We start from the raw sequence: 26,471 nt of genomic DNA on the forward strand, positions 1-26,471 counted from the left end.
AGTCGGCCATTTTGAATTAATTGTGTAATTTTGGCGCAATTTATGCCATTCCTTCGGCAGTTAATACGGCCCGAACCGTAACGTGCACCCAGGTGTGTTATACATCAAAATGTGCGTCTACATCCTGTGACGACACGCATCACTTTTCTCAGTCAAAAGTGTTACCGTGGCGACGCTAGACGCCAAAATTGCGCGCCCCCCCTTCATCTGATTGGTCCATATTTGATAGTTCCTACTTTCTACCATAACTTTTGAATGGTGTGACATAAAGACTCGTGGGTGGTGTCATCGGACTCAGTTTTGAGTCCTTGAACATAATTGGTGCAAATTAGCCCCACCCCTTCTTCTGATTGGTCGATATCTGATAGTTTTCTGCAATATTTTTTGAATGGTTTGACATAAAGAGTCCTTGATCTTTATGGGTGAAAATTGCATGCGCGACGGCCCGTTCATCGCTGCTTGCAGCTTTAATTTAGACTTGTAGTCAAGACCGTCTGAACCGAGACCAGGACACTATCAAGACCAGAGAGAATCAAAATACATATATATATATATATATATATATATGTATATATATATATATATATATATGTATATGTATATATATATATATATATATATATTCACATTGGGAGAAAGAAGCTGGCATCGGCGCTGACACATGCTCAGACACTCCGACACGCTCTCACAAAAACAAACCCATACAGTAGCCGAGTCTTCGCTTTCAGGAGCGCCGGCTCTTCTGGCGGCGGCTCCCGCGCCAACATTCCCCCCAAACCGCACGGTTCTCGTCAGGCGCAGCGCCACTGACATCAGCAAGTGATTACATTAAAAAAGAGACCTCAGGGATGCTGCTTTGTTTTCTCTTTTCTCCCCCCCTTTTTTCTGTTATTATTGTGGCCCTTCGGTGTGGAAACCTCAGCCATGCCTGATGTGTTTCTTTCTTTCTCCGCGCCGATAATGCGGCCGCTCCACCAATGGGTGGCGAGCACCGGTAGGTATGGGTGGGTCTGGGTGACAGGACATTACCTCACACACCAGGCGTTCATCGGCATACCAGTAAACCATGAGATGGTGTTTGGAAACTCTCCCTCTTTCTCTCTTTCTCTCTCTTTCTCTCCTCCTCACCACAAATGCCTCACAGATGCTAACTCCTGCTCACCAGGCTCAGGTTCTAGATTTGTGTATGCTTTTAATAAGGAGGGAAGGCCAAATGGAAAAGAAAAAGCAGAAACACCTTTGAAAAGAGGTGCTTTGGCTAAGTGCTTTCTTACTAAACTTTTTCCCCCTTTATTTTTAATGTGTCCAAAATTTCCGAAAATCCCCAAAAACAGAGAGTGTTTTTATTTTGTTGCGACCGACGCTGGACGAACTGTTTTTCTTTAGTAAGTCAGCTGTCGGGATGAGGAAGCTGCTGAAATATTGTTTTACTTAATGTACTGAAGTAACTCGTCTAATAACTCAATAAAATAACCGTCTCTGGTCCTGGTCTGGTCTCGGTCTCAGGTCTCTGGGTCTCTCCAGGTCTTGGACTCACCAGTTCTTCAGTGTAATCTGATTACTTTAATGGTAAATAATGTAATTTCAATCTTTAATATGTAAAATCCAGGTTTCATCTCCAAATTCAGTCCAATTTAAATCAGTAACATTTACTATTTTAGACTTGTAGTCAAGACCGTCTGAACCGAGACCAGGACAGACCAAGACCAAAACAGACCAAGACCAGAGAGAATCAAGACCAAGACCAAGAAAAAGACCAAGACCAGAGAAAAAGACCAAGACCAAGACCAGAGAGAATCAAGACCAAGACAAAGACCAAAACCAAGACCACGACCAGAGAGAACCAAGACCAAGACCAAGAAAAAGACCAAGACCAGAGAAAAAGACCAAGACCAAGACCAGAGAGAACCAAGACCAAGACCAAGACCAGAGACTATCAAGACCAAGACCAAAACAGACCAAGACCAAAACCAAGAAAAAGACCAAAACCAAGACCAGAGAGAATCAAGACCAAGACCAAGACAGACCAAGACCAGAGAGTATCAAGACCAAGACCAAAACAGACCAAGACCAAAACCAAGAAAAAGACCAAAACCAAGAAAAAGACCAAGACCAAGACCAGAGAGTATCAAGACCACGACCAAAACCAAGAAAAAGACCAAGAACAGAGAGAGTTTTTATTGTATATAACATATTGTTCTACTTAATGTACCAAAGTAACTTGTCTAATAACTAGTCTGATCCACCTTATTAAGAAAAGAGAGGCCGTGTCAGTTTGTCATGACAGATTTCTTAAGGATTTCTCTCTTTCCGTCCTCTGGTTTACAGTGTTTCGGAGGACGAGTGTTGACCTTTGCGGGGCCTCCCTCAATATCTGAACGTCTTTCAAAAGCATATGGCCCATGTTTGTGTTTGTGTCCGCGAGATTTATTGTTTGGCATCCAGGCAAGGACATTTAGAGAATCTGGAGGCGTCAACACGAGTTTTCTGGCCAAAGTGGGTGCAGCATGTGTACAACATGTGTATGTTTGTGCTCCAGCTTTGTACCTGTTTGTATATGGATCATTTCTTCCTCCAGGATCCAGCGCAGCTTTGGCTTTTTATGCTCAGAGCTGGTACAGGAGCCAAAAACTGTACTCAAGTAAAAGTACTGTTACTTCACAATAATATGACTCAAGTAGAAGTAAAAAGTAGTCCTCCAAATAATTACTTGAGTAAAAGTAAAAAGGTGAAAAAACTACTCAAGTACTGAGTAACTGTTGAGTAACGTCTGATTTATTTTTTTAACACAACCATTCAAACAGACAAAAGTACAAAATAGTCATCTTCAGGGAAATTAAATCAATAAAATAAATTAAAATTGATAAAAAATAGCTTAAATTAAAATAATCTTAAAGTAAATTCAAGTACTTTAATAAATAATAAAATAAATAAAATAACAGAATAAAAAAATAAATTAAGCACCAGTAGCACTAAATTTCAAGCCTTTGTACTTTTCTTTTTTAACCAGCAGAACTAGAACCTTCTTTCCTCCTGCTCTCTCCTTTCTTCTTCCTTTCCTCTTTTCCTCCTTTTTTACCCTCCTTTACTCCTTTTTCTTCCTACCTCCCTTTCGTCATTCGTTCCTTTATATCTTCTTTGCTTTTCCTTCTTTCTTTCTTTCCTTTTTATCCATTCTTTCCTTCCTTTCTCCCTTCCTTCCATCTTTTCTCCCTTCTTTCCTCCCTTCCATATTTTCTCCCTTCCTTACTCCCTTTCCTACTTCCTTCCTTCTTTCCTTCTTTTCTCCTTTCTCCCTTCCTTCCATATTTTCTCCCTTCCTTACTCCCTTTCCTACTTCCTTCCTTCTTTCCTTCTTTTCTCCTTTCTCCCTTCCTTCCATCTTTTCTCCCTTCCTTACTCCCTTTCCTACTTCCTTCCTTCATTCCTTATTTTCTCCCTTCACCCTCCCTCAATAAATTAAGCACAAGTAGCACAAAATGTCCAGCCTTTGTACTTTTCTTTTTTAACCAGCAGAACTAGAACAAACATGAACTCATAGAAACTCTGTGTGTGTTTGAGTCTGTGTAAATGTGACAAAACATGCAAAAACTAACATTTTTCCCAAAGAATCACCCAGTGATTCATGAGATTGACGCGTACGTGGATAAAAGTGATAAAAGAAAAGTAACAGCTCAACGTAGCCTAATGTAGCGGAGTAAGAGGAACAGTTTCTTCTTCACAAATCTACTCAAGTAAAAGTAAAAAGTATAGTGATTCAAAACTACTCCTAAAAGTACAACATTTCCCAAAACTTACTCAAGTAAATGTAACTCGTTACTACCAACTCTGCAGTTCAAGTACATCTTTCTTTCTTTCTTTCTTTCTTTCTTTCTTTCTTTCTTTCTTTCTTTCTTTCTTTCTTTCTTTCTTTCTTTCTTTCTTTCTTTCTTTCTTTCTTTCTTTCTTTCTTTCTTTCTTTCTTTCTTTCTTTCTTTCTTTAGAACTTTCTTTCTTTCTTTCTTTCTTTCTTTAGAACTTTCTTTCTTTCTTTCTTTCTTTCTTTCTTTCTTTCTTTAGAACTTTCTTTAGAACTTTCTTTAGAACTTTCTTTAGAACTTTCTTTAGAACTTTCTTTAGAACTTTCTTTAGAACTTTCTTTAGAACTTTCTTTCTTTCTTTCTTTAGAACTTTCTTTAGAACTTTCTTTCTTTCTTTAGAACTTTCTTTAGAACTTTCTTTCTTTCTTTAGAACTTTCTTTAGAACTTTCTTTCTTTCTTTAGAACTTTCTTTCTTTAGAACTTTCTTTAGAACTTTCTTTCTTTCTTTAGAACTTTCTTTCTTTCTTTAGAACTTTCTTTAGAACTTTCTTTCTTTCTTTAGAACTTTCTTTCTTTCTTTAGAACTTTCTTTCTTTAGAACTTTCTTTCTTTAGAACTTTCTTTAGAACTTTCTTTAGAACTTTCTTTCTTTCTTTAGAACTTTCTTTCTTTCTTTAGAACTTTCTTTACAACTTTCTTTCTTTCTTTACAACTTTCTTTAGAACTTTCTTTAGAACATTCTCTCTCTTTCTTTATTTATTTAGTTCTTTCTTTCTTTCTTTCTTTCTTTCGAACTTTCTTTCAAACTTTATTTCAAACTTTCTTTCAAACTTTCTTTCTTTCTTTTGAACTTTCTTTCTTTTGAACTTTCTTTCTTTCTTTCTTTCTTTCTTTCTTTCTTTCTTTCTTTAGAACTTTCTTTCTTTAGAACTTTCTTTCTTTAGAACTTTCTTTAGAACTTTCTTTAGAACTTTCTTTCTTTCTTTAGAACTTTCTTTAGAACTTTCTTTCTTTCTTTAGAACTTTCTTTCTTTCTTTAGAACTTTCTTTAGAACTTTCTTTCTTTCTTTAGAACTTTCTTTCTTTCTTTAGAACTTTCTTTCTTTCTTTAGAACTTTCTTTAGAACTTTCTTTCTTTCTTTAGAACTTTCTTTCTTTCTTTAGAACTTTCTTTAGAACTTTCTTTCTTTCTTTAGAACTTTCTTTAGAACTTTCTTTCTTTCTTTAGAACTTTCTTTAGAACTTTCTTTCTTTCTTTAGAACTTTCTTTCTTTCTTTAGAACTTTCTTTAGAACTTTCTTTCTTTAGAACTTTCTTTCTTTAGAACTTTCTTTCTTTAGAACTTTCTTTAGAACTTTCTTTAGAACTTTCTTTCTTTCTTTAGAACTTTCTTTCTTTCTTTAGAACTTTCTTTCTTTAGAACTTTCTTTCTTTAGAACTTTCTTTCTTTCTTTAGAACTTTCTTTCTTTCTTTAGAACTTTCTTTCTTTCTTTAGAACTTTCTTTACAACTTTCTTTCTTTCTTTACAACTTTCTTTAGAACTTTCTTTAGAACATTCTCTCTCTTTCTTTATTTATTTAGTTCTTTCTTTCTTTCTTTCTTTACAACTTTCTTTCATTCTATCTTTCTTTCAAACTTTCTTTCAAACTTTCTTTCTTTCTTTCTTTCTTTCTTTCTTTCTTTCTTTCTTTCTTTCTTTCTTTCTTTCTTTCTTTCATTCTTTCTTTCTTTCTTTCTTTCTTTCTTTCTTTCTTTCATTCTTTCATTCTTTCATTCTTTCATTCTTTCATTCTTTCTTTCTTTCTTTCTTTCTTTCTTTCTTTCTTTCTTTCTTTCTTTCTTTCTTTCTTTCTTTCTTTCTTTCTTTCTTTCTTTCTTTCTTTCTTTCTTTCTTTCTTTACGTGGATAAAAGGGATAAAAGAAAAGTAACAGCTCAACGTAGCCTAATGTAGCGGAGTAAGAGGAACAGTTTCTTCTTCACAAATCTACTTAAGTAAAAGTAAAAAGTATAGTGATTCAAAACTACTCCTAAAAGTACATTTCCCAAAACTTACTAGAGTAAATGTAACTGGTTACTACCACCTCTGGTTCTGCTATTACAACCATTATGATTGTCGTTACTCTGCCTCTGCTAACAGCCCCCTCCTGCGTTTCTTTTTCAACTTTACGTCTTGCTTTATTGTCTCAGTGAAAGTTTTTACGGGTATGGGCATATTTTTAGGGGGCAAGTCAGTCCTGACATGTTGGACTCTCGCTTTTCTCTTTATCCTCTTCGGTTTCCCCTTAAGGCTTAACACACTTGGCTCTGCCTTTATCTGAAGTGGTGATTTACAAACACCAGTTTGTGTCTACAGACCTGGGGTTGGCCGTGGCCGCTTAGACTCGCCAGCTGGTAAATATTAAGACCGTGTGTGTGTGTGTGTGTGTGTGTGTGTGTGTGTGTGTGTGTGTGTGTGTGTGTGTGTGTGTGTGTGTGTGTTTTGGAGTTAAGGAGCTGAACTCATCTCTAGTGTCACTGTGATTGTTTTCCAAGGAAATCAAGATTTTGTGTTTTTCCACACAGGTATTTAACGTTTGCCAAGTAGAATAAGTGCAACAGCAAAACTAGCGTCCCTGCAGAAATGCGCTCATAACACACGTAAGAAGTTAAGTTAGCAGGATCGTGCTCTCTGTTGAACTGAGGAGTAAAGGCAAGTTTATCTGTGTAGCACAATTCAACACAAGGTAATTCAAAGTGCTTTACATCAACATTAAAAGCAGCAAGAAACAATTAAACAGTAAATAACAAATAAAATGATTAGAAAAGAGGTAAAATAATAAAAAGCACCAGTTAAAAAGTAAGGGCAGTAGATCCAGCAGGTACATCTCATTCTTGACTGTGTTTCCAGCATCAATAACCCTTTTAAAACACGAATATTGGCAATAACCCGGTTACACGGCCATGTAAACATCAATTAAAGCTGCAAACAGCGTTGATCGGGCCCTCGCACTCCTGGCCACCACCCTCCCTCCAGGTCCCCCCAAAAAGAAAATATTCAAAAGACGATAAATGTAAAAAAAAAAAAACTTAAATAACTGGCTGCAAAGGGGCTTAACGTTGTTTGGTACAAAATTGAATCATTATCCAGGTTATCCAGGTCACTATTAGGGATGCACCGATCCGATATTTGTATTTTTGTTTCGGGATCGATATTGAAAAAAACTCTAGATTGGGTATCAGTAACAATGGGCCGATCCATAGGAGCAGATCTATTCAATTCTAATTCTATGTGTGCTCTGTGAGTGTTGTCACGCGCTAGTCACGTAACGTCAGCACGCCGTGCGGAAGTCTACACTTTTCAAAATGGAGCGAGCTGAAGGATCTGCGATATGGAATTTTTTCACACTACCTCAGCCAGCACATGCGACTGCAACTTGCAATATTTGCAATCTTATTTATAAAGATAAAGGAAGCTCTGAAAACCTTAACAAACCATATAGAACTTAGGAAATCCGCTATAAAGAAAAACAAGCTCTATAAATCAAGGTTATCCCTCTTTAAATCATTTTGAACCAATAAAGCCTTTGGAGGTACTTGATATTAAGAACCTTAAAACTTATTCTGCTGGCCATGATGATATTACAGCCTATCTGATCAAAAAAGTTGATCAATTATTGATAAATTATTGTTCCTTTAACGTGTATTTTTTCTTTGTCACTTGAATCTGGTATTATTCCACAAAAATTTTTTTGCTAGTAATGAGAAGATAAATCTTGTCCCACTGGCAGATTTTTTTACTAATTTCAAGTGCAAATTTACTTGAAACAGGTGAAAATTGTCATTCAAGTTATTTTTTCGATACAATAGGGTCCTCGCACTTTCAGTGCTCGGGCCCTAATAACCCCTTTGAATAACCCGAATTTGCTCATATTCTGGTTTTTAAAAACCTGAATATGACCCCTGGGTTACTCCTTTTAAAACTGAATATTGGGTCATGTAAACACCAAACGGAATATCCCCATCAAACGGAACATGAACTTGTTTTCTGCACATGCTCTGTTCACAAGGAATCCTGGTCTTTTGAGTCCAGGAAGTTCTTATAAACACGGAGAAACCAAGACCAGGAGGAGACTAATCACTTCATAAATGTAAGAAGGATATGAACATTTCTGCATTTGTAGACGGTAGAAAGTACCGGGATAGAAGATTTACAAGAAGGAGAGAGAAAAGTTGCGCGAAGCAGCATTTGTTTTGAATTTGGATACAGGAAGAAGAAGCAGAAATGACTGTAATTGCGTCATGACGTTCTCCGCGCGTCGCTGTTTTGATCCAGATATCCCAAATAATTAATTACCATGTAAACGGAATATTCCGAATGTTTCCGTAACCGGAATATTAGCAATAACCTGAATTTTGACTGCATGTAAACGTTGTTATTGGCAAGAATTACGTTTCTATACGGTCAAAAAGTAGAAAAGATGGGGTAAAATACAGTACTACAAAAGTAATATGTAACAATTCGTACATTGAATTAAACCAATTGGACAATTCTACGCCACAATGCCTGTTTCCAGGTCTTATTTCACACAACTGAGGAGAATTACGTTTCTATACGGTCAAAACGAACAAAGACCGGGTCAAATACAATATTACAAAAGTAATCTGTAACAATTCGTAAGTGGTGTTAAATAGTGAAATATCTTTTATAATAATGAATACACTGCAGGACAGCACGTATACTGATGTTCCACAGCAAAACAATGAAGATTGAAGTGTAACGCTGATATTTACATCAAGTCCTCAGATAGAAAAATCTAACATGTGTTGAAAAAATCAATTTTCTGATTCTAAATCGATTCTCATATTAATTCCTAAAAATCGATTTGTACGTCTAAAGATCGATTTTTCTTTTATCATTACATTAATCTTTTGGTGTTTTTTTGTTTATGCCCCAAAAAGGAATGTTTTGTTGGACACGAGAATAACTATGTTTTTGCCTTTAAATATGTTTAAAGGTATGAAAACATTAAAGTTTTCAGTTATAATTGCATAAATTGTCTATATTTCATTGCTTTATATACTGTCTTGGGGTTACATTTGCATAAAATGGTAAAAACCAAATTCTCAAAAATTTAAAACCGAAATAGACCAAAAATGTAAAAAATTTAAATGGAATGTGGGAAAAAATAAAAACAATTTCATACGACTCTGTTTGCTGTCTGGTCTCGGTCTCGACAGGCTTTGGTCCTGGTCTTGTCTCTTGTCTCGTAATTTTACCACTTTATTCTCGTAATTTTATAACTTTATTCTCGTAATTTCCAATTTTATTTATTTTTTGGTCTTACTTTGGCGCTAACACTCAAACGTACCGATGTTGCGCGAGCGCGTTAGCATCAATAACAACAACGTACCGATGTTGTTGAGAAATTCTTGAGCTTTTTCCCACAAAAAAAAGCGCTCGCTCACACGAGAAAATGCTCGCTCGCTCGAAGAAAACGCTCGCTCGCACGAAAAAACGCTCGCTCGCACGAAAAAATGCTCGCTCGCTCGAAAAAAACACTCGTTCGCGTAAAAAAAAAACGCTCGCTCGCACGAAAAAAACGCTCGCTCGCGCAAAAAAAACGCTCGCTTGCGTGCACGTTCCAACGGTGTTTGGATTTTGGCCCAAATCTGATCAATTCCTTTAGGTGTTTGTGATTAGAATCAGATCATCCCATCTAAACATCGTGTATGAATGTTACATGTATGTTATGTAACTGTAAACTGCCCATAATAAGGTTTCAGCATTGCAGTATTACGTTTCCTTTAACGACATGCCGTGGCAATTTTTTCAGTTAAAACAGGAATTCAGTGAGATTTAATCATTATATACAGTTTAAATTTAAGCATTGTTTCCCAAAATGCACAATGCAGATGACACAGTATTCAGTTACACACATTACCAACATTTTAAGTTTAACATTGTTACAGAAGATCAATGTATGGCGCCTGGGCTCCATCCAGCAGATTCATGTTGACAATGAGACAATGGGAATGGCAGCACATGAAAGCAGCGCCGAGGAGCCGCTGGGCCAAACATGGTGGTTTTATAGGATGGGTTTAACCACCCCCCCCACAATAAAGAAGAAAGAAAATAGATTAAACTTTTCCTTCTGACAAAAACAAGAACTGATGTTCCTCAAAATGGAAAAACATATTACATTTTTATTTAAAATTAGCAGTATTGTCCTGTTGTTCTTAATGAAAGTGAATAACCACCGGAAGGTTGTGGGTGGAACTCCAGAAGTAGGTCGTCCATGACTCAAGAGATCGTTAAGCTGTCATTTTTCAACTAGTCACATTTACTATTTTAGACTTGTAGTCAACACCGTCTGAATCGAGACCAGGACAGACCAAGACCAGAGAGTATCAAGACCAGGACCAAGACAGACCAAGACCAAGACAGACCAAGACCAGAGAGTATCAAGACCAAGAAAAAGACCAAGACCAGAGAGTATCAAGACCAAGACCAGAGAGTAGGGCTGGGCGATTTTGGACAAAAATAAAATCCCGATTTTTTTCTCTGAAAACCCGATTTTTGATTTCGATTTCGGTTTCGATTTTTTTGGTAAAACTACAAAAGACAATGGAATAAAGTGTTTCAAATATTTTATCTTTATTTTAAAGAAAAATAGCAAACAAATTTCCCTATTGGGAATGAAGTGCAATTGAAAGATACTGTAAATCCTCCTTGAGTTTAGTAAAGTGACAACATTTACAATTTTCTTGACCAAACAAAGATGACTAGACGAGCTCTGTCTGTAATGCAGCTGCAAAAAAGGAAAATCGATTTTCCGATTTCCTTTTTTTAACATCGATTGTGATTAATAAATCCGATTTAGATTTAAAATCGATTAATCGCACAGCCTTACCAGAGAGTATTAAGATCAAGACCAGAGAGTATCAAGACCAAGACCAAGACTAGTTCAGCTCAAGACCGAGACCAAACCTAGTTATTTCCTCTTGATGTTTCTCAAAATGCCTAAGCCCGGGGGTTGAAAGGAGCCGTAATGAGTCTCGGTCACCGGAATCACCTCCCTCTGGTTGTGAGAGGAGGAGGGGAAGGAGAGGAGGAGGGGAAGGAGAGGAGGGGGGGTTCCCACACCTGCATTTACATGAAGAATTCATCACTTTGGTTGCCGCCTGCCTGGTCGTGAGGAGTTAAGAACCTTTAAATCGTTAGTTTTTAGTCCTCGTTTAAACTCCCGTCTCTTCAGGACAAGGAGCTAAGATTTTGTTTTTAGTTTTACTGAGGAAAGACGTTTATTAGATTCTGGTAAACAATGATCCATCCATCCATCCATCTATTCATCCATCCATCCATCCATCCATCCATCCATTCAATTCAATTCAATTTTATTTATATAGCGTCTAATACAACAGATGTTATCTCTAGACGCTTTCCAGAGATCAAGAACATGAACATAAATATAATTATAAATATAAATATAATCCCCGAGCAATTATTACATAAACAGTGGCAAGAAAAACTCCCCTTTAGGAGGGAAGAAACCTGGACCAGGACCAGGCTCATAAGGGGGGACCCTCCTGCCGAAGGCCAGTGTGGGGGAGTCGGGGGCGTCAGCAGCACAGCAGGCAGGTGGAAGCAGCAGCGGGATGACCAGGGGGGCGGGGAGGGGGCGGGAGGCGCAGGCCAGGTCGCAGCTCCTGAAGCTCCGGCCTGCAAACATGCACAAAAGAGAAAAAAGGGGCCAGCACAAGAAACTACAGGAACGATGGACAAAAATGATAGCCATGAGATATTTATAATAAATAAAAAAAGAAAAGGAGAAGAGAGGAAGGGAAAAGGAGAGGAGAAGAAGGGTGAGAGCTACCGCCCAGCGGATCATGTCGGTTCCCCCCTGCAGCATAGGCCTATAGCAGCATATCTACCACCAAGCTATATTTGAGACTAACTATTATAGTCTTGTTCTATAGCTGCAACTATGACTACTGACTCTAACACACTAGAGTTTACACTACCTAGAGATTTACCAACACCAGCTAGAGGTTTACTAAACACTAACTATAGGCTTTACTAAACAGAAAGGTTTTAAGTTTAGTTTTAAAGGTGGAGGTGGTGTCAGCCTCCTTAACCCAGATTGGAACTTGGTTCCACAGTAATGGTGCCCGATAGCAGAACGCCCGCCCTCCAAATCTACATTTAGATACTCTAGGAACTACGAGTAAACCTGCACTCTGAGAACGGAGAGCTCTGCCAGGAACATAAGGCTCTATCAGGTCTTGTAAATACTGCGGAGCTAAGCCGTTTTGGACTTTATATGCAAGTAATACAATTTTAAATTGGATCCATCCACCCATCCACCATCCATCCATCATCCATCATCCATCCATCCATCCATCCATCATCCATCCATTCATCCATCCATCTATTCATCCACACATCCATCCATCCATCCATCCATCCATCCATCCATCCATCCATCCATCCATCCATCAATCATTGTGGGAGAGGTAAATTCCTCCCTGGACAGACTAAAAGAGTAAAATACACTTTGGTCTCAAATTTAGTTGCTGTAACACATTTTGCTGCATTTTTTTTGGTAACTTTATCCTGGAAAATGTGCTTCCACAAAACTTTGAATGATAATCTCGACGGGGATCTACACAACAAGCTCCCGAACGGGCCCAGAAATCTCTCAACAGCTTATGTCAGGTGATCTTTTTCACCTGCATTTCTCATTTCTGCTTCTTCAGCTCTGAGCAGAAAGGTCATGTCAACAGATTCAGGGGACAGATATATGGACATATAGCTGGTCTGGCCACTTTTTCACAGGGGCAACATCTTACATTAGCTTCTCTAGCAAAACTCTCATGTTACCGGTGTCTCATTTCACCGGCTCAGGGCAGCAGGCGAAACTCGCCGTCCTTGGATGTGTGTGCCCTCTCTCCCCTTTATCCATGTTTATCTTTTTGCACAGTAGTCTTTTACACTATCATATATATTTTTTTTCTGCGTCTCTGCTACTCTTCCTGCAATCTGCCTCTAATCAACTCTGACATCCTGACATTCTCCACATCCATCCTATATTTATTTCCCACCACACTTTTTCCAAACACAGTCTGCGATAGGGATGGGCTAAAAAACTAAAAAATGTATCACGATAATTTCTGGCATTTATCCTGATAACGATAAAAATTACGATAAAAAAATACCAATTCAACTCCATCTTTTTAACTATAAATCTATCTCGCTCTCAGATCCGCCATGTTTGTTAAACAAAAACATCATCAACGGGAATTTATCTTTCTTTCTTTCTTTCTTTCTTTCTTTCTTTCTTTCTTTCTTTCTTTCTTTCTTTCTTTCTTTCTTTCTTTCTTTCTTTCTTTCTTTCTTTCTTTCTTTCTTTCTTTCTTTCTTTCTTTCTTTCTTTCTTTCTTTCTTTCTTTCTTTCTTTCTTTCTTTCTTTCTTTCTTTCTTTCTTTCTTTCTTTCTTTCTTTCAGGCTCATTTCCTTCCTTCCTTCCTCTTTTCTCCCTTCCTTCCTCCTTTCCTTGTTTTCTCCCTTCCTTCTCCCCCTTCCTTCCTTCCTTCCTTCCTTCACGTATGTTGTGCGTGGATTTAACACAGAATCATAAATCAGCTTTTTACAAAAACGTCATCAACGGGAATTTATCGTTTTTACCGCGGGACGACAAATTCTTACCGTGGAGAATTTTTTTGACGGTTTATCTTGAACGGTAAAATATCATCCATTCCTGGGTGGACCAACGAGTCGTTATGTCAAATCATTCAAAAGTTATGTCAGAAAGTAGGAACTATCAAATATGGACCAATCAGATGAAGGGGGGGTGCGCTTTTTGGCGTCTATCGTCGCCACGGTAACGCTTTTGACTGAGAAAAGTAATGCGCATCGTCACAGGATGGAGATGCACATTTTGATGTATAACACACCTGGGGGCACGTTACGGTTCGGGCCGTATTAACTGCTGAAGGAATGGCATAAATTGCGCCAAAATTACACAATTAATTCAAAATGGCTGACTTCCTGTTGAGTTTCGTCCATGGCGCCAAGAGACTTTTCTTTAAGTTGTGACATGATACAGGTGTGTATTGATTTTCGTGCATGTACGTCAAACCGTATTGTGGGGCTTGAGGCACAAAGTTTTCTAGGGGGCGCTGTTGAGCCATTAGGCCACGCCCATTAATGCAAACTATTAAATATCAAATTTTTTGCCAGGCCTGGCTTGGTGCAAAATTTGGTGACTTTTGGGGCTCGTTTAGGGGGAAAAAAGGCCCTCATTTCGTCAGAAGAAAAACGAGAACGAGAACATCTACAGATACAATCGGGCCTTCGCACTGTCAGTGCTCAGGCCCTAATAATAATACATTTTATTTATAGAGCCCTTTTAAAACATCTCAAAGACGTTTCACAGACACAAAGATAAAACATCGATCAAGAAAATTAAAATTAAAAACTACAGGATGAAAAAGATAAGAGATAAAGGATAAGAAACAAATCACACATTAAAAGCTGTTCTGAAGAGTTTTGAGATGCAATGGTCTCGGCCTCAGAAGAACAAATTATGCAATTTAAACCTTCTGTGTTACAAATCATTAACAGGATATATAGCTGATGCTATTTTAAAGTGGGTTTGCTCGACTTTAGGGGCTTCAATTTTGAATTTGCTCGACCAATTTCCCATTTTTGAAGTTATATCTCAGTGCATTTGCAACCTCTGATGAGATTACAGAGAGGTTCTTAAAACGTGCCGTTCAGCAATGTCAGAAATTAACTATATTCATCGTCATTGTAAATGGCCACACTTAAGGACAGAGTTGAGGTAATGCAATGTTATTTTCAAGGAGAATGATCATTTTTCTTTGGGCTGCACCCATTAAAAAAAAGCGTCTAAAACGATTGGATTACAAATGCAGAACGGAGAGCACAATGGCTCAGCTCTCTCTTAGCTCTTTACAACTGGCCAGTCATGACATGGAGTTCATGCGAACAGTGTGAAAGTTATTAAAATGCACTATAAAGGATTAAAAATATGCCATCAATCTGTCAGAAGACTGCGTAGAGGACATTACCTGCATAAATTCCACATAAAGGTAAGGTTACGCCAGGATTTACTCACGTGGGACTAATCTGAAAACAGATTAATTAATGGTTCTCACAGCGGCCTGTAACTTCTGCTGCCAGGATTCTTCTTTCCACACCAGATCATTGAAGACTGGGTGAATGAGAGGGATGGGCGGGTACGGACTAAAAAATGTATCACGATAATTTCTGGCATTTATCCTGATAACGATAAAAATGACGATTAAAAAAAATACAAATTCAACTCCACCTTTTTAACTTTCTTTCTTTCTTTCTTTCTTTCTTTCTTTCTTTCTTTCTTTCTTTCTTTCTTTCTTTCTTTCTTTCTTTCTTTCTTTCTTTCTTTCTTTCTTTCTTTCTTTCTTTTTTTCTTTCTTTTTTTCTTTCTTTCTTTCTTTCTTTCTTTCTGGCTCATATCTTTCTTTCTCTCTGGCTCATATCTTTCTTTCTCTCTGGCTCATATCTTTCTTTCTTTAGAAAATTACAAATTACTCATAAAAATTACTCAATTACAGTAACGTGAGTAAATGTAATTTGTTACTATCCACCCCTGGTCAGACGGTCCTGGATGACAGTGATGTGTATGTCACCTGGGTTTCAGATCTTAATGTTGTTGAACGGTGCAGTTCCATGGCCGACCAGAGGGTGGCGCGTCCGCTATGAGTAAACGGTCAGCCTGCGTTCACTCTCTTTTCGGCAGAAGTCATTGCCAAGAGCACACAGCTACAAACTGAGACCTCCCGGTAAAGAATAAACACTCCTCACACCAGAAATTCACCATCATTCGCCTGTTACACACTGTTAACAAGTTATTTGTTCGCCAGGGTGTTACATTGTGTGAGGATTCAGCTGGAATGGAGAGCCTCTGTTAGCAGGCCTTATGCCGCGTTCCATTTGTCCTCGGAAGTGGGGATTTCCCAGTTGGAATTTTCAACTGGAACGGCCCTCTAAGTGGGATTTCCCACTGGGAAAGTGGGAGAGTCTTCACCACCCCCGAGTTACCATTCCAAGATGGCTGCCCCGGTTGTAAACAGTAGAAGAGAGCTCTTTAAAAATTCGTAGCACTTCATTCTAGTTTTGGTCACACTAAATCAGTCGTATACAAGTATTGTTCGGCATATATGCTGCTATAGTGTAATTTACATTTTTCATGTGGTATATGCGAACCACAAACTTGTTTACCTACTTTGTAACTGGAACGCTGATAACTCGGCTGTGACGTCATTCCCAGTACCGAGTTCCGACTTCCGAAGTAAATGGAACGCAGCATTAGCTCCGGTAAGAAATGCTAATGCTAATCCGCCATCTTGGCTATCAGGACTCCTTGTGACTGTTACTCTTGATCCATGAATAAAACCCAATTGGAGCTGTGATACTGTCGCCAAGAGTACGAGAGACTACACAGATACAGATTACATATAATTTTAGTGGGGATAAATGAGTGTAAAAAGATCGCTAATTACGTTAGCACCGAGCTAATCCCGCTAGCCGCGAGCTAATTGTGCACTGTCATGCTAAGGGTTACAAACTTACACTATGCAGCTGTGATACTGTAGCAGAGCAGTAACAGTGTTTTACACCATTAAAGGTACCTTATATTTAATTGTTTGAGGTTAAAGTTATGTTACTGAAGGAGTATTGATTGATTACCTGTATTGTTAAGGTAATTTAATGGTTTAAATATGCTTACGTGAATACATAATGGCTGTTTGATCCATCCTAACAGTTAAAAGAGGGCTGAATATTAAAGGGCCTATGTTTAATTAAATATATGGGTCAATGACGTGACGCCTATATTTTCTGAAAAACTGATTTTTTTTCAATTCAAAAAAGGTTTAAATGAATAAAAAAAAATACCAGATATATGACCTACCTGTCCCACATATGGACTCACTTGAATTTTACAAAAGAATACTAGTTATTTGGGATTTTGTTGTTGTTTTAAGCGTCAAAATATCATGTGGTGCGACCGTCCGACCACGACTCTTGTTTTGAAAACTTTTTTTGAAATCACTCTAAATGTTTTTGAAACAATCTTCTTCTATCTGGCATGATTTCTGAAGTGTCTTGTAGTGTGTAAGATTGCAACACATTTGTATTCATATTTCCATCATAATATACAAACAAAGTTTGACTGATGACGTCCATTTTATGAAATATCATGTGACGCGACCATTAAAATAATTTTTTGTAAAATACTGAAAACTTGTAAAAAAAAAAGATGTCAAAATGTTAAGGAAATTAATTTATTTTAATATGAATCATGGTTGCACATTTTTTAAGGTTGACCTTTTTTAAGGCTAGTGCCAATTCATCTTGACAAAAAACTCTGAAATCACTTAATTTAAATTTTTATACAAATTTATGTGTACACAACATTCTTAATGTTTTAAACTATTGCAATAGATATTCTTTGTTTTATTATTTTAAAATTGACCTGTTGAAAATCCTTATTCGTCATTGACCCATATGTTACAATTACATTAATATCGTGTGTGTGTGTGTGTGTGTGTGTGTGTGTGTGTGTGTGTGTGTGTGTGTGTGTGTGTGTGTGTGTGTGTGTGTGTGTGTGTGTGTGTGTGTGTGTGTGTGTGTGTGTGTGTGTGTGTGTGTGTGTGTGTGTGTGTGTGTGTGTGTGTGTGTGTGTGTGTGTGTGTGTGTGTGTGTGTGTGTGTGTGTGTGTGCGTGGCGTGCGTGCGTGCGTGCGTGCGTGCGTGCGTGCGTGCGTGCGTGCGTGCGTGCGTGCGTGCGTGCGTGCGTGCGTGGTAATTCTGCTGACACAGGTCGTTCCTAGACCTTACTGATACTGGTTCAATAAATATCATCTATATACTTACCTTTAGTAACCGTTACAATGACAACACCTAAAGCCCCTTAAACCAAATGCTTTTTTTAAATCAGAAAACCAAACAAACAAAAGAAAAAACAGATACAATCATTGTAATGTTTTAAAATAATGTGCTTCTAAGAAGAAAGACTGGGATAGATTTGCAAATTTCTCTTTTTCTAGAGTGCAGAATACATTAAATTATATAAAAGTTCAGGAGTTTCAGTGAAACCTGGATACTCCCGATCTTTAGCCGCTCAGATGTCAATGATATTTACACTTCTGTAATGGCAATAAAATGAAGGACATCATACTGAGATTTTAGTGCTTTCAAGATTACATCTTTTCCAGGAATGTCCGTGCATTTCACCATCGCAACAACCGCAACTCTGCACGATTACAGTCATGGCTGAGGAGGACGAGGTAAACGGTGCTGGACCGGTCTGTTGCACAACTTAAGATACGTGTTTGCAGGAGGAAGAAATAAGATGCAATAAGAACCAGAAGTGTCAAGTAACGAAGTACAAATACTCCGTTACCTTACAAGTAGAAATGTTGGTTATCTATACTTCACTGGAGTAATTATTTTTCAGACAACTTTTTACTTTTACTCCTTACATTTTCACACAATTATCTGTACTTTTTACTCCTTACATTTTAAAAACAGCCTCGTTACTCTATTTCATTTAGGCCTTTTAAGAATGAAGGAAGGAAGGAAGGAAGGATGAAAAGAAGGAAGGAAGGGAGAAAGGAAGGAAGGAAGGATGAAAAGAAGGAAGGAAGGGAGAAAGGAAGGAAGGAAGGAAGGATGAAAAGAAGGAAGGAAGGGAGAAAGGAAGGAAGGAAGGAAGGATGAAAAGAAGGAAGGAAGGGAGAAAAGAAGGAAGGGAGGGAGAAAAGAAGGAAGGAAGGAAGGAAGGAAGGATGAAAAGAAGGAAGGAAGGGAGGAAGGAAGGAAGGATGAAAAGAAGGAAGGAAGGGAGAAAAGAAGGAAGGAAGGAAGGAAGGATGAAAAGAAGGAAGGAAGGAAGGAAGGAAGGAAGGATGAAAAGAAGGAAGGAAGGGAGAAAAGAAGGAAGGAAGGAAGGAAGGGAGAAAAGAAGGATGGAATGAAGGAAGGAAGAATAAAAAACTATCCAGTTAAATTGCTCCATCCGGATAGAGTGAATTTGGTTGTGGTTGTTTCAGATGTTCTTGTCCAGTTTTGTTCTTACATCCGTTCCCTCAGATTCCTGCAACTAAACTTGGATGTACATTCCAATAAAGGTTAGGATAAATGATAACATGAACATGAACGTTTGACTTTTTGCACCATTACAATACTTATAGGAACTAGTCATCATATCTGCTGCTCTCTGAAACACATGTTAATGCTCAATAGTACACATATATGCTTCTTTAATATATTTATATTAACACATGTTAATGCTCAATAGTACACATATATGCTTCTTTAATATATTTGTATTAACACGTTAATGCTCAATAGTACACATATATGCTTCTTTAATATATTTGCATTATACTAAGATACATTCATTTTCAATGGCTTTTGTCCTTATTGGCTTTTTTCCTCCTTACGTTACTTTTACTTTTATACTTTAAGTAGTTTTGAAACCAGTACTTTTATACTTTTACTTGAGTAAAAAACTTGAGTTGATACTTCCACTTCTAGAGGAGTATTTTTAAACTCTAGTATCTATACTTCTACCTGAGTAATGGATGTGAATACTGAAGACACCTCTGATAAGAACTAAAGCTTTGGATTCATATCCTGCAACTTAATAAAAGTAACTTTAAGAATTACTGCCCCCTCTATATCAGACTTTTCCAAATAAATGAATAAATGGTAGCGATGGAAGAGACAGTAGCAAGTTATTAAACTATTTCCTAACAGAGCTCTCACGATAAAAAGGATAAGTCCGTACTGGTCTGTGTTTCCGACGTACGGAGCTCTGTGTGGTCGTACGACTCGCCTGCTTTCTTGGTTTTGGCTCTTAGTTTTGGTCTAAAGTCGATGCTGCTCAAGTGCAACACCCGGCGGTTTCCTACGGTTGTATATTACTCCTCTAAATATAGTATACGAGCTCGAGTCTTATTAGTACGTAAATCCTTCGGTGACATGGGTAGAAAAAATATATTTTGTGTGGCCACGATTTAGTGATGCGAAGCCACAAGTTGGTAATGTTTGGCTAAGAGATCAATAACTTGTGGCCGTCGTGTAAAAAAACCGAGTGAATGGGACGATTAAGTTGTGGCCTCATAACAGCACGAACCGACTTCAAATGGATTTCCACGTATTGCTCCAGTCGTGGAGGGGTCGCTGTAAACTGTCCTGTTTTCATACTGTTTTACCTGTGTGCAGGGTTTTATGATCATAATCTTTATTTGTCAGTATAAATCTCTTGAAGCACCCCAAAATGAGTCTTTTAAATGGCTTTTAGCCCATTATTAGTTACACTAGGAGCAGTTGGGAGGTTAAGGGCCCACGTGCCCCCGAACCAGCTGAGAACCAGTTCACTTTTCACTAGGAATGGGTGATATTTTACCGTTCACGATAAACCGTCAAAAAAATTCCTCACGATAAGAATTTGTATCTCACGGTAAAAACGATAAATTCCTGTTGATGACGTTTTTGTGTAAAACTGATTTATGGAAGGAAGGAAGGAAGGAAGGAAGGAAGGAAGGAAGGAAGGAAGGAAGGAAGGAAGGAAGGAAGGAAGGAAGGAAGGAAGGAAGGAAGGAAGGAAGGAAGGAAGGAAGGAAGGAAGGAAGGAAGGAAGGAAGGAAGGAAGGAAGGAAGGAAGGAAGGAAGGAAGGAAGGAAGGAAGGAAGGAAGGAAGGAAGAAGGAAGGAAGGGAGAAAAGAAGGAAGGAAGAATGAAGAGAAGGAAGGGAGAAAAGGGAAGAATGAAGAGAAGGAAGGGAGAAAAGAAGGAAAGAAAGAAGGAAGGAAGGGAGAAAAGAAGGATGGAAGGAAGGAAGGAAGAATGAAAAGAAGGAGAGGAGGAAGGAAGGGAGAAAAAAGGAAGGGAAGAAAGAAAGAAAGAAAGAAAGAAAGAAAGAAAGAAAGAAAGAAGAAGAAAGAAAGAAAGAAAGAAAGAAAGAAAGAAAGAAAGAAAGAAGGATAAATTCCCGTTGATGAGGTTTTTGTGTAACAAACATGGCGGATCTGAGAGAGAGATAGATTTATAGTTACAAAGGTGGAGTTGAATTGGTATTTTTTTTTATCGTAATTTTTATCGTTATCGGGATAAATGACAGAAATGATCGTGATACATTTTTTAGTCCGTACCGCCCATCCCTAGTTTTCCATAGTTGGGGTGCTAAGGGGAGCCACGTCATTACGTCACTGACTACGTTTACATGCAGTCAAAATTCTGGTTATTGCTAATATTCCGGTTACTGAAACATTCAGAATATTCCGTTTACATGGTAATTAATCATTCAGGATATCTGGATCAAACCAGTGACGCACGGAGAACGTGATGACGCAATTACCGTCATTTCTGCTTCTTCTTCCTGGATCCAAATTCAAAACAAATGCTGCTTCGCGCAACTTTTCTCTCTCCTTCTTGTAAATCTTCTATCCCGGTACTTTCTACCGTCTACAAATGCAGAAATGTTCATATCCTTCATTACATTTATGAAGTGATTAGTCTCCTCCTGGTCTTGGTTTCTCCGTGTTTATAAGAACTTTCTGGACTCAAAAGACCAGGATTCCTTGTGAACAGAACATGTGCAGAAAACAGATTCCTGTTCCGTTTGATGGGGATATTCCGTTTACATGACCCAATATTCAGGTTTTAAAGTAGTAACCCAGGGCTCATATTAAAGAAAAAGGCAAAAACATATGTTTGTAGGAAGACACACATATCTGATGAATATTTGTCATATACTGAAATAATTGTGAGTTTTCTGAACAGAGGAGTAGAGGGTTCCGTAGAGTTAGAAAAAGAGCTATATTGACCATGTTTGATATTTTTCTTGGAAGATTATCCATATAAATTAAGATTTGATAGGAGTCAAAAGATGTGTTGTTAACCCCAATGTTTAACCAGCTGTAGTAGGGTTCTACTACAAAGTTAAAAATGGTGCTAAATGGTTTATCCCACGGTAAATGTTGAATGCTCCCATTGGCTCGCCGTACAGAGAAAAACCAGCGAGTCACGTGAGCGACTCCCCACATCGTTTTGGAACATACAACACTAGATACAGTACAACTTTCTTCCAAAAAGACTTAAATAATAAAAATAACAGTATTATTAAGCAAAGAAGCAAGTTTTATTTTAGTTTTAAACTTCATTTTATCCGATGGGAAAACGATGAGAGCCAAATCTCACGAGAGTGTGTTGCTCAGACAGAGACAGGTCTCAAACAAAGTTCATTTTCTCCTAATCTGTCAGTCTAGAAATGTCCATTTTGGTGTCAGAATGTTCAGAAGGTTTGTGGCTTTTGGAAAATGGGTCCCATATTTACTTAGGTTACTATGGGGCGAAGGAATTGGTAATAATCTGTGCTCACGTTCACTTTTCCCATAGGACTCAATAGACTCAGGACCTACTTCCTGTCTCCTAAAGGGGCGGGGCTAGAGGAGGGGGCGGGGCTAGAGGAGGGGGCGGGGCAGTCACGTGACACAGATACAGGAAACACCACCGGAGTGGGCTGTAGAGTTTATTGAACGTCTCTGGTACGCTCCACGGGTGTGACATGGGAGATAAACACGGGGAGGGATGTGAACCCTGTGAAGCCAAGTTTGTTGACAAGACACAAACAAACAGTGTTTTGTGCGTCAGACCAAAACAGCCGTGAAACAGCTGACACGTGGAAAAACACGGGTCGTGGAACTGTCAAAGGTCCGAGTGTAAACACACGCTGTCGTGTGCTGACTCTCGTCTTCATTTCTCTTTCAGTTTGAAATTCAGCTAAAGTAAAAAGAAAGTTCTTCCAAAACATTTCTCTGATATTCTGATATTTTATTGTTTTTTCATTTTATGTTTGTAATGTGGGTTTTATTTATATTCATCAAGTTAAATGTTAAAAGTTAAATATATATATATATATATATATATATATATATATATATACACTGTTTGCTTTATGCTTGTGCATGTTTGAGACAAATCAAAATCAAATCCAAATCCAAGTTTTACCTCTGTTTCTTTACATTTTTGGACTGCCTAAAGCAGCGGTCGGCAACCCAAAATGTTTTAGAGCCATATTGGACCAAAAACACAAAAAACAAATATGTCTGGAGCCGCAAAAAATGAAAAGTCTTGTATCAGCCTTAGAATGAAGACAACACATGCTGCATGTTTCTATATTAGTTAGAACTGGGGGAAGATTTATTTTTCATTATGCACTTTGAGAAAAAAGTCAAAATGTTGAGAAAAAAGTCGAAATGTCAAGAAAAAAGTTGAAATGTCGAGAAAAAAAGTTGAAATTTCAAGAAAAAAGTTGAAATGTCGAGAAAAAAAGTTGAAATTTCAAGAAAAAAGTTGAAATGTCGAGAAAAAAAGTCGAAATGTTGAGAAAAAAATCAAAATGTCGAGATTAAAAAGGAAAGGAAAAAGGAAGAAACAAAGAGAAAAAAAGGAAAAGAGAAGAAAAAAGAAAAAAGGAAAAGAAGAAAAGAAGAAATAAAAAGGGAGAAAAGAAAGAAAGGAAAAAGGAAGAAAAAAAGAAAAAAAAGGAAAGAAGAAAAAAAGAAATAAAAAGAGAAAAAAGGAAAAAAAAGAAGAAAAAACGAACAACAGAAGAAAAAAACTAAAAAAAAGTCAAACATTTTGAAAAAGCTCCAGGAACCACCAGGGCGGCGCTAAAGAGCTGCATGCGGCTCTAGAGCCGCGGGTTGCCGAGCCCTGGCCTAAATATTTACAACCAAAACAGAGGCAACAAATAACTAAATGATGGAATAATTTGCCAAACGTCTCTGTTTCTTCTGTTTTCCACAGACGTGTCAGTCCAAGGTGTTTGATCTGTCCGACGGAGTTTCCCAGTACGCCTGGTTCCCGTGCCGGGAGGCCGACCAGTCGTCATGGGGGTATTCCACCTACTGGCTGAAGGTACGACCTATATCCAAAACAAACACTTCATCAAGAGCTGCTACCTGAGGTAAAAGTCTGTTGTGCCTCTATTGCAGCTCAGCTTTTCTTTTTCATGTGATACAGACAGACATGGACAAGAATATTTGGTTTGGGGCAGTGTTGTGCTAGTTACTGAAAAATAGTAACTAGTTTACCGTTACTAGTTACTTCATTAAAAAAGTAACTCAGTTAGTAACTCAGTTACATAGACCAAAAAGTAATACGTTACTATGAAAAGTAACTATTGAGTTACTTTAAATAAAAACATTTTTTTAAATGCTCCCATTAATCCCCTCTAGCTTCATTTCAGCAGGTTCTGTATGGATCTACATTGTGCATCGTGTTCTGCATTCTGATTGGCTAAATAGTCTCCCCGCTTCTTCACTTCCTGTATCAATAATGTTGGTTGCTTAGCAACAAGCAACAATCATTACAGTCTCAGATTTAATCCATGGTGTCGGTTTATAAGAATCTTTTTGGCCAGCGACAAAACGACCCATAACTATTTTCTTCTCTGGTAAAAACACACCTGCACCGCGGCTTTAGGAGAAAAAGACGCTACAGAGTCGGGATGCAGCGGCTCAGAAGAGCAGTGGAATACGTGCTGATCTCTGCAATTTGAAGCCTTTTTATTGTAAAAAGAATTTCACTTACCACGGGTTCTTTTTGGAACGTAACCGCTGCGAAAAACCAGGGATTACTGTAATGACAATATCTCCATGTTGCGAAACTCACCGTCTCTCGGCTCTCCATGACGCGGTGAAGTTTGTTTTATGTTGGATATTTGACAGACGTTCGCTCTGGGGGCATTTCTGTCCAATATCCAACGAATATCCAACGTAAAACTAACTTCACCGCGGTCTCCCCATGACCGTCACACACACATCCACACACACACACAAACATCCACACTACGTTTCCTCCGGTCTCCGCGTGCGGGAATAAAAAGCTTCACTGTAGCCAGAAATAACGGAGTAACGCACCTTTAGTAACGGTAACTGCGTTACTGAATTTAAAAAGTAATGCGTTAGAGTATTAGTTATCGCAAAACTAACGGCGTTACTAAATAACATGTTAGTCCCAACACTGGGTAGGGCTGTAACAAGATATCGTGCCACGAAATTTGGCGATACAAAAACGTCACGATACGTGTCGTGGAGGTGACAAAGTGTATCTGATATTGTGTTATTAATATTAATCTATTGTGTTGACTAGTAACGACCGCGCCTCGACCCGCGGACCAAAATCTTCCTCCGCTCAGAAGAAACTAGTTCCGTTTTGAGCTCTGAACTTTTACTGATGTAAGGCTGGTGTAGAGTTAAGCCTTACCTTATTAAATTAAACCTTTTTGGGGTGGTGAGTAGGATAAACACGGGGACAACTTCTTCTGGGACAAAATAACATATTTGAACAATTTTGAAAAAAAAGATGAAAAAAAGAGAAAGAGGAGAAAAAAATAGGGAAAAAAGAGGGGGAAAAGATGAAAAAAAGAGAAAAGAAAGAAAAGGAAAAAATGAAAAAAGAGGAACAAAGAGGAAAAAAAAGATGAAAAAAGAGGGAAAAAAGATTTTTTTTAAAACGTAAATTTCTTTGTAGAAAGGCGCTTTATGAAAATAAGTCCATTTACTTGTATTAGTTACAGCGCAGTCTTGAACATCCAATATGGCGTTGACGTATCGCAGCAGCTCCATGGGGCGTCTATGTTTACATGTCTATGGGGGTAACCCGCTGTGAAATCACATCTGTGACATCATTCCCTCTATTAAGTTACTTAACTATATACTCTTTGATTTCCTTCGTCCAGGCTCAGTTTTCTCACCCCATGGTGGCGGCAGCAGTTATCATCCACCTGGCTGCAGACGGGACGGGCTTCATCGACCAGACGCAGTGTAACATCACTGTCCAGCTGGTGGACACCAAGGAGGGAATCCACGGTCTCGGTGAGAGTGCTGCACTAAAATATGAACAGTGTAACGCGTTACTGTAACGAGATTACAGCCAGTAACGCAGTAATGTAATGCGTTACAGTTGTAATTTGGGTAATCCCGTTATAGTTACTCTAAGACAAAAGAAATTATGTTACTTTAGTTACTTTAAGCTTTTCAGCTACATGTAGAACGGGAGGGGGAACAGAAAAGAAAATCAAATTTGCCTTTCATGCGTCTTCACGCCGCAACACTTGTCTGACTTAAGGCTGATTTATGGTTCCGCGTTAAATCGATGCAGAACTTACGGTGTAGGGTACGTGGCGACGCACACCGTACGGTGCACGTCGCCGCGTAACCTACGCCGTAAGTTCTGCGTGGATTTAACGCAGAACCATAAATCAGCCTTTAACGTGCTCTTACGGGATTTGACGTGATTTTACTGGACTTTACGTGATTTTACTGGATTTTACGTGATTTTACTGGATGTTACGTGATTTTACGGGATTTTACGGGACTTCTGGTGCTGATCTGGGCACTGCAGTAATAAGGTTCCAACTACAGGACTGTCTCAGAAAATTTGGAATATTGTGATAAAGTTCTTTATTTTCTGTTATGCAATTAAAAAAAAAAAAAAAAAAATGTCATACATTCTGTCATACATATTACAAATCAACTGAAATATTGCAAGCCTTTTATTATTTTTCAAAACTACTCCTAAAAGTGCAACATTTCCCAAAACTTACTC

At 38.1% G+C, this 26,471-nt stretch overlaps 1 protein-coding gene across 1 annotated transcript in view; it reads left to right on the forward strand.

Annotated features, from left to right (window-relative positions):
- The window catches only part of pappaa (pregnancy-associated plasma protein A, pappalysin 1a), a 272,874-nt gene that overhangs the window by 149,586 nt on the left and 96,817 nt on the right, over nt 1–26,471 (forward strand). Inside the window, exons 11-12 of the mRNA XM_061733629.1 lie at nt 23,667–23,777; nt 25,603–25,738. Of these exons, the coding sequence (XP_061589613.1) occupies nt 23,667–23,777; nt 25,603–25,738 (247 nt within the window). The remainder of the gene's footprint in view (nt 1–23,666; nt 23,778–25,602; nt 25,739–26,471) is intronic.

This window comes from Cololabis saira, chromosome 11, assembly GCF_033807715.1.
Source record: "Cololabis saira isolate AMF1-May2022 chromosome 11, fColSai1.1, whole genome shotgun sequence".
Classification (NCBI taxonomy): Eukaryota; Metazoa; Chordata; class Actinopteri; order Beloniformes; family Belonidae; genus Cololabis; species Cololabis saira.